At 39.6% G+C, this 9709-nt stretch overlaps 1 protein-coding gene across 1 annotated transcript; it reads left to right on the top strand.

Annotated features, from left to right (window-relative positions):
• The first annotated feature begins 64 nt into the window (after positions 1-64).
• On the top strand, positions 65-7103 carry MAD2L1 (mitotic arrest deficient 2 like 1). The gene is made up of 5 exons (XM_026667068.2): positions 65-245; positions 2209-2355; positions 5399-5519; positions 6139-6242; positions 6697-7103. The coding sequence occupies exons 1-5, from the start codon at positions 173-175 to the stop codon at positions 6867-6869; spliced, it is 618 nt and encodes a 205-aa protein (XP_026522853.1). The 5' UTR covers positions 65-172; the 3' UTR covers positions 6870-7103.
• Positions 7104-9709: the final 2606 nt, after the last annotated feature.

A 9709-nucleotide genomic window follows, 5' to 3' on the forward strand; every position in this document is an offset into this window, starting at 1 on the left:
GTCAAAAAAGAGCGCATACGTCACAGTAGCGTGAATCGCCTTGTACTCCCGCGAGAAGTGAGGCAGGCGGAGCTACATTTCAAACAGGTGGCGGGGCGCCTCTCGTTTCCTATCTGGGCCTGTTTTTTCGCTTCCGTTTCAGCTCAGTTCTGTCTCACTGTTTCGGACGCCGATGGCGAAACAGCAAAGCCGGGAGCAGGGCATTACCTTGCGGGGCAGCGCCGAGACTGTGGCGGAGTTTTTCTGTGAGTCCCTGTCCTATTGTTTCTTTTATTTTTCTTATATGTACCCATTTCATGTATTCATAACTATGCATATACTTATACCTATTATCTTGTAAGCGATTGACAAATCAAATCAAATCAAATAAATAAATAAATAAATAAAATAATGCTGATTTAAGAACGTGAGCCAGCTCGGTCGGAAGACCCGGGACCCCATCCTTCCAGCTTCCTTTCTGTTTTGTGAGGCTTATTTCCAGGGATGGTGTTCGACATCAAGCCCCTTTGTTGCCCGGTGGAATTTGTTCCCGAATAGATGGACTCGGGGGAAATGACTCCCGAGTTGCGGTTTGGGGCAATGAAGTGGGGGGGGGGGACTTATTGTGACAGTGCTGCACTCGGTCCGTTCTTTTTCTTCTCTTTTTCTTCGTTCTCCTTCCTTCGCCGCGAGTTATCCAAACTGCGTCGGGCTTGGCTCTATAGAATAAGCACAAAATGCTAGGAATGTAAATTTGCAGTACAATGCAAAAAGAAGAAAGAAAGAAAACGTGCCCCAAGGGGACCTGAAGAAGTTAATTGCTTAATCATATATAAGTTTATTCTCAAGCATAGGAGACGATTGCTAAGACAGTAACTTCAGTCTCAGTAGGGAAGAAATGCTTAACTTAAAATGAATGTGAAGAGCAGATCTAATGGAGGTTTGGGAGACTCAGTTCTGGGTCTGCATCTTGGCTGCATTTGAGTTCTAAGGCACAGAATACAGCACAGAATACCGAATACAGTAATCGGTTGTTGGATAAGATGAGAAAGTAAGTCGTGGGATTTGGTGTGATATACAGAATCTGAAATTTTATATACCGGTAGTATACCTTGATACAGGTAGTCCTCGACTTGTGACCACAATTGAGCCCAAAATTTCTGTTGCTGAGACAGTGAAGTAAATTTTGCTCCATTTTATGACTATTATTGCCCCATTTGTTAAATGAATCACTGCAGTTGTCAATTTAGTAACACGATTGTCAAGTGAATCTGGCTTCCCCACTGACTTTGCTTGTCAGAAAAGGTGATCACATGACCCCGGATGCTGGAACCATCAGAAATATGACTCAGTTGCTAAACATTGGAATTGTGATCATGGGATGCTACAACGGTTGTTAGTCTGAAAACCGGTCATAAGTCACTTTTTTCAGTGCTGTTGTAACTTTGAATGGTCACTAAATGAACTGTTGTAAGTCAAGGACTACCTGTATATGCAAAGCAATCATATACCTGGTGCAGTGGTTAAGAGACAGGTCTAGAAAGCAGGAAACTATGAGTTGTAGTCCCACCTTAGACATGAAGCCACCTGGAACTCCAGAAACATCATCTTTGAGGGATGTTATTTCAGAAAGTAGAGGCTGCAACAAAAGGCACATTTCCTAAATCTTACAAGATAGCAACGTTTAATGTTAGGGACCTAGAGAACACCCACCCAGCTGGATCATGCTGGGCAGGCAGAAACAATTTTTGAGATGTCTCAGATATCCAGCCCCTATGCCATACATAATAAACAGTTTATAGCCTAAAGTTGCCAGTTTGGGGAAGGCTTAGATAACAGACAAACATTAAAACAACAGAAAGGCTATGAGTAGTAAACATAAGGTCTCAAATGCCAAGATAAATAGCTTTTTCAGCATGTACTATATCTTTGAGTTTGCTAATGTTAATTGGCATAATTATTACAACATGACAAAGAGCCGCAGTGGTTAGAATGCAGTATTGCAGGCTAACCTGTCCACTGCCAGCAGTTTGATCTTGACCGGCTTAAGGTTGACTCTGCCTTCCATCCTTCCGAAGTAGATAAAATGAGAGTCCAGATTGATATGGGGGCAATATGCTGACTCTGTAAACTGCTTAGAGAGGGCTGTAAAGTACTGAATCAGTAAGTGCTATTGCGATACTGCTTTTTAGGTAATCAGATACAGTACTGTATATTTTCTTCTTTCAGCCTATGGTATCAACAGTATCTTATATCAACGTGGGATATACCCTCCTGAAACATTTACACGTGTTCAAAAATATGGGCTTACCATGCTTGTTACTGCAGACTCTGAACTTAAAAATTATCTGAACAATGTTGTAGGACAACTGAAAGGTATATTTTTTTAATCAATGATCAAAAATTTTTAGATGCTTTGCAATGTTTATACAAAGTTGTAATCTAATAGGCATAATACAAAAGGAATGAGGAAGCACAAGTAATTAAGTACATTTAGATACTGATTTTTTTTTTAAATGGTCATTTATCTTGATTATCTACTGCATTTTCCATAGGTCATTGGGTAATGTTAAATGGTAGTGTATCTATTCAATGCTAGATCTGCTTTTGCTTTGCAGTACCTTTGCATTTACTATTAATTCATCGGCTCACATTTTACTTCATTAAATTATGTGTCATCAAGCTATTGTCAACTCTTAGTAAGGACGCATATTTTTCATAACAATCTGCTTTAACCTGTTCAGCTTATTGCCACTGTAACTGCATCCATTCTCTCCTATACACACAGCATATATACTGTATATACATTTACTGTGTATGTGTATATATGTAATATATATGTATATGTATGGCATTCAGCTTTGTTCGGGTATTTTCCCACGTCATTGTAGTTGTGCTTTTAAAGTTGTAGCAACGTTTCGGCAGAATCTCATCTGCCATCATCAGGCTTCTGATTGTGTCCGTCTGTGAGTCAGGCCCCCACAGTTGTTTGTGGGGGCCTGACTCACAGACGGATGACATTTTTTTTGCCCCAAAAACGGCTCGTGGGTGACACTCCCTGCATCCTCGGTAGGTGGGCAGGCGGTGACAGCTGATATCGCCTTCGGGTTCGCACTGCTCTTCTCCTGTCCGCATGCGCAGCACGCAGCCAGTCAGTTCCGCGAGCCCTGGGAGCGGCTAGCTGTTTTGACGTTTGCTCCTCGGAGGGCCCACGGAGGCTGGCTCTCCGACCAGCGCAAGCCTTCACAGCGCTCCCAAGCCGGCGGGGGCACGAGCAGCGTTAGCGCGGAAAAGGGCCGCAGACAGCGCGCCATAGCCCGGCGAGATTTGAACGAGGGCAGGAGGAGGCACGCACACACCCGCTGCTCCTCACTTTCCCAGCTTTGCCCAGCCCTTACGGCTCTGGCGCGGCCCTGGCAGGATGAGCGGAGGGTCCGGCGGGAGGCGCCGCTGCCCGCCAGGGCCGCGCCAGAGCCGTAAGGGCTGGGCAAAGCTGGGAAAGTGAGCCGCGGGTGTGTGCGTGCCTCCTCCTGCCCCTCGCTCCCAAATCTCGCCCGGGCTGGCGGGCGCTAACCTCGCTGCTCGTTCTCCGCGCCGGGCTACGGGTGGTGGCTGTTTCCGCTGCGAGCGGGTCAGACCCGCTGCTGCTGCCCCTGCAGCCGCCCGCCTGGCCTTTCTTTTGAGGTGGAAGAGCTCGCTGGGCTGAAGGGAGCGGCGCGTCAGAGGTGCGCAGCGAGGGGAGGTCGGGAGGAACGGAAGAGGCCCCGGGAGATTAGCCTCCCACGTGGTTGGGCTGCCCTCTCGGGCAGGGGAGGCTTTGTAAAATAATTCGCTTTACCTTCAAAGCAAAGGGAAGACGGAGCGCCTGAAGCAAGTGTCTCCTCAGGGCTCCGGTTGCAGGGAGGAGTTCTTGACTGGCGCACGTGGCTGCGCCAAACGCCACGGCAGCAAGGGAGAAGGGGCAGCAAGGGAGAAGGGAGAAGCAAGTGGAAGGTCTCCGATATGAAGTGCCCACCAACGCATGCAGCACCATATCCGGGCATGCAACAAAAGTACTTACTAACGGCAAGCCCCCGCTCCCCCCATTTCCATGTTTAATATGGGGCTTAATTTGGGGAGGGCTTAATTTGATTTTATGCCAATAAAACATGGTGGGCTTCCTATTGTGGAGGCCGATTGTTGGAGAACACGGTATATATATATATATATATATACATATATATATATATATATATATATATATATATATATATATATATATATATATATATATATATATATATATATATATATATATATATATATATATATATATATATAGACACACACATATATACTGTATATACATTTACTGTGTGTGTATATATATACTATATAAACAAGTATATGTGTATGTGTGTGTGTATATATACACACATACATACACACACACACACAGTATATACACATACATATGTGTGTATATGTATATATACTCTGTGTATGTATCTTTCTCAATATTTTTATCTTTTTGCATTATATTTTTTTGGGACGCGATAACTCAGCTAAGATGCTGAGCTTGTTGATCAGAAAGTCGATAGTTCAGCGGTTCGAATCCCTAGTGCCATGTAATGGAGTGAGCGCCTGTTACTTGTCCCAACTTCTGCCAACTTAGCAGTTTGAAAGCACGTAAAAATGCAAGTAGAAAAATAGGGGCCACTTTGGTGGGAAGGTAACAGCGCTCCATGCACCTTTGGTGTTTAGTCATGCCAGTCACATGACCACAGAGACGCCTTCGGACAGCGCTAACTCTTCGGCTTAGAAACGGAGATGAGCACCGCTCCCTAGAGCCAGAAATGACTAGCACACATGTGTGGGAGAACCTATATTTTTGTTTGTGTTATGGGATTATTTCTCTGTTTTTGACTTCAAATATACAAATTAAGGTAAAACTTCTTTACCCAATAGGGATCAACTACTCATAAACAAGTTTGTAGGGTCTGCAGGCTCCATAGAGCAGGCATATTACTGATACCTAAACATTGGTTGCATTGCCATGTTTGGTTGCATTTGCTCTTTATTTTCCATCTGCATTGCTCTAGGCATCTCATCAGCCTTTTTATTTGTTAGAGCTCATTGAGAATCAAGTAGGCTCCCAGGGTCTGAGACCAAGAAAAGGCTGCTCAGGGAGTCTCATTTAGTTGCCTCTGAATTCCAGAGTGTGACCACATAAATAACAGGCTTACCTGCCTGATAGCTACCGGTATGTTTTTCAGTTGTCCTCAGGAAATCTTCCAGTTTATCTTAAATGTTTGGGTAGTCAAGCAAAGCAATATTATGTACATATACAGGAGAATGATACAACTACACCAGGGGATAGATAAGAATGCGTATTTTGAATTTTGTAGAATTCAGGAAACTAACTTCTTGTTCTTCTTAGAATGGCTTTTTGAATGCCTGGTTCAGCGGCTAGTGGTAGTGATCTCTAGTAAGGAAACCACCGAAGTTCTTGAAAGATGGCAATTTGACATTGAATGTGACAAAACTGCCAAAAATGAAAAGTAAGTATATTTGTTTCAAACAATGGAAAATGTAGGGTTTTTTCCCCACCATTATTTCTTATTCAAAAGTTCTTGCTATCCCTGAAGTATATAGCCTGCCCAGCCCACATCACAGGCTTTGCTTTATAATGTCTCTAGCATTACTCAGGTCTTACAAAGATCCCCACTCAACATGTTAGTGAGAACCCAAAACATTTTTGTTCATTAATTGGTGTGTGTCTCTTGTTTTACTGCCAGAGTAAGAATTTTTAAAGCTATTTCACAAATATTAACATCTATTATCAGTTGTACTACCTGTTCTTTGTCTCCATAATAGCACCGAAAGTGTGCAAAAGAGAAACAGGTTGAATTCATGTTATAGCCAAAATTTGCAGTTACTAGGTTTAATATTAGGTTATTAGATTTAGTTTTAAGGCTTATAATTGCTATGAATGGATCAGATAATTTAGAAAAAGTACAGAAAGACCGGATTGTAATGCTTGTATTAACCTCATTTGGTCATGTTAATTATTTAGGAAGTTAGTATATTATGCCTGGCCAGCCAGTAATATTGTGGTAAATAGTATTTGATTTATATTTTACCTTCTTTTACATTGAGAACTTTTAATTGCTATTTTAGTGCACCAAGGCAGAAATCTCAGAAAGCTATACAGGATGAAATCAAATCTATTATCAGACAAATAACAGCTACAGTGACATTCCTTCCTTTGTTAGAAACTACCTGTAAGTAATATTGTTTAATCACGGAATATAAGTTTGGTTTTGGTACACTTCACTAATTGCAATTCTCACAAAAATTCTGTATAGGATGAGTCCTGTGACCAAATGCCTGGAAATCATCTGAGCTAATATGAAGCTGACTAAAGTTGCAATATTTGTCATGTTTAAATAGCTGCCTATCTCACAATCAAGTAATTCTGGGTGGCATACATGGGTAAGGGACAATGGAAGAGTTCAGGAGTTACAATTTGGTGGTTTCCCATGATTTAGGTAACTGGGGTCACACGTCATAAATTGGGATTTGTAATTATGGTTTGCTAAACAGGTCATAATTGACTGGTTCTTTTGTTACTGTAAGCTTATACGTTGCACTCAAGGAACGGATAGTTTTGTTTAAATGTTTATTCCAGATTCATGTAAATGTAGCAAAATAATTATTCATCTGTGATTCTTCCAGGCACATTTGACTTACTCATATTCACAGACAAAGAACTGTCTGTTCCAGAAAAGTGGGAGGAGTCAGGACCACAGTTCATTACTAATTCTGAAGAAGTTCGCCTTCGTTCTTTCACTACTACAATACACAAAGTTAGCAGTATGGTGGCCTACAAAAAGGACACCTTGCTGTGATTTAAATAACATTGTATATGTATGTGTGCCCTTTTGTAAGATTTTTTACCCAACAGTAATTAAGATTCTTTCAAATACCTTATCAGGTTATCTGAGCTGAAGCATCATCTTGTAAATCTATGTTAAGACTAGAATCCTGTCCTTTCAATATTACAATTCTGTCAATGGTTTCCTTGTAATAGAATGTATAATATAAATGTCATTTTTACTAAAAATAAATTTACATGGTTTTTATTTGGTCTTATCTTAGTGAAGTAACTATTTGAAGTCAAAAAGCTGTATTACAGATAAAACTAGTTATGTAAAAGATAAAATTACAGATAAAACTAGTTATGTAAAAGATAAAACTAGTTATAAAACTAGTTCTATGGTTTTAGACATGAGGACATATAAAAATCATCTGGTCCTTAGCAGTTAAAAGTAAATATAACCTCAGATGAACAGCACATGACATATTACACAATGCCATCATTTATTTTACAAAAAGAGCAAAACTGGAGAAACCATCTGAAAAACTAAGTACACCTTTACTACTTCCTTAGATATGAAGAGGCTAAGTAGAAGCCAGGTGTTGCTAATCAATGTCTTTGATCAAGTGTGACTACCTTTATAAAAACTGAAGTTTTAAGAGTTTGCTGGTCCTCTAGCATTGAGATAAATGTTAACACAATGCCAAAAACACCTCAGCAATCAAGAGAAGCAGTTGTCGCTGCCCATCAATCTGAGAAGGGTTATAAGGCATTTCCAAACAATCCAAAGTCCATTCTACAGTGAGGAAGATCATTCACAAGTAGAAAATATTCAAGACAGTTGCCAATCTTCCCGGGAGTGGATGATCCAGCAAATTCATCTCAAGGTCAGACGGTGCAATACTCAAAAGAAATTGCAAAAAAAAACAACAAGAGTTACATCCCAGACTCTAGAGGCCGCAGTATTTTAAAGTTTATGACAGTACAATTAGAAAAAGGCTGATCAAGTATATGTTGTTTGGAAGAGTTCCCAGGACAAAGCCTCCTCTCTAAAAAGAGCATGGCAATATGGCTTAGGTTTGCAAAGTTGTATCTACAAATCACAAAATTTATTTTGTAGAGAAAACAGATGTTTGATTATAATGCCCAGTGACATGTTTGGCAAAAATGAAACGCATCTCATACCAACAGTCAAGCATAGTGATCGTTGGAGGGGTGGTGATTTGGGCTTGTTTTGCAGCCACAGGACCTGGATGCCTTGCAGTCACTGAGTCAACTGAATTCCTCTGTATTCTAGGATTCTCTGTATTCTAGGATTCTAACCCAATGTATTCTAGTTAAATGTGAGGACATCTGTCTGACAGCTAAAGCTTATTCAACATTGGGTCATACAACAGCATAATAATCCCAAGCACACCTCAAATCTACAAGAGAATGGCTGAAAAATATGTTGCAATGGCCTCGTCCAAGTCCAGCCCTCAACCCAATTAAAATGCCATAGCGAGACCTCTGTGCATAAACAAATGTCCATAAACCTCAATGAATTGAAGCAATGTTGTGAAGAAGAGTGGGCCAAATTCTTCCACAATGATGTGAGAGACTGATAAAATCATACAGAAAATGATTACCACAAGTTATTTCTGCTAACCAGCAAAACTGGCAAACATGTTTAAAGATAAACAATCAAATGCTGGAAGTGTCATCATGAACCTGGAACATATTACCATATGTAGTGGACATGCACAGAAGCTAAAAGATATTGGACAAAAATACACACATGGTTGGAAAAAATGATAAAGAAACAGATTTGAATCCAAAGTATTTTTATTGGGGATGGTACTTGAATGTTATCGCAAAGAAGAAACGTATTTAATTATACATATATTAACAGCAACTAGGATTGTACTTGTGCAGAATTGGAAAAATGATAAAATACCAGCATAGGGAAAAGTGATTGAGAAAATATTTGAATGTGCGGAGATGAATAGATTAACACTGGAATTAAAGGAAAAGAAACAATATTATATGATACAGGATTTATTTTATAAATGGTTAGAAAATAAAACAAGTTAAAATTGAGTAGATGAATATATAAAGAAATTAGTCAAGGAAATGATTTATGATTTACAAAGAAATGTGATTATTGCTACATTGGTTAAAAGTATTATGTTAGCACAAGATATATGTACCCAGTCAACACAGTATATGAAAGATGGAATTATTGTAACTATCAAAAAATTTGGGGAAAAATAGTTATTGATGCTAGATATTGAATCATAAGGTGTACTTAGCTTTTTTACACATGGCTTTCCATTTTGGCTTTTTGTAAAATAAATGATGACATGATATATGTCTTGTGTTGTTTTTACTCTGAGCTTGTATTTACCTACTTTTAAGAATTAAGGACCAGATTATTTTTTTATGTCCTGATACATAAAACCATAGAACTCAAAGATGGTGTACTTCTCTCTCAAATGACTGATTTTGCATATTGGATACAAACACATCCTGCAAGTTAAAAATGTACCTGTTGAAAATGTTATAAATATTCCAATGTTGACTACTGCAATAGGGCAAATAAGAGTTTTAGTATAAGTAAACAACTATAAAATGGAGATTCAAGGTGGTAGTCTTTTGTTGCAACTGGAATGGTATAAATCTACTTTATAAATCCTATATGAAAACTGAACTCTGGACTTTCAGGGAAGAATTGGCAATTTGAATATGGCTACACAGAATAAACAATGGACAAGGAGAGAACTTGAGATCATCCACAAGTATTCCATATAGTTGCTCCTTGTGAGGAGACAGCAGTCTTTTACAAATTTAGAGCTCTGGGTGATTAGGGAAAGCCATCTTTTGCTCAAATCA

Source organism: Notechis scutatus, chromosome 4 (assembly GCF_049901735.1).
Source record: "Notechis scutatus isolate UNSWTSFEM ecotype Mainland chromosome 4, rNotScu1.2, whole genome shotgun sequence".
Classification (NCBI taxonomy): Eukaryota; Metazoa; Chordata; class Lepidosauria; order Squamata; family Elapidae; genus Notechis; species Notechis scutatus.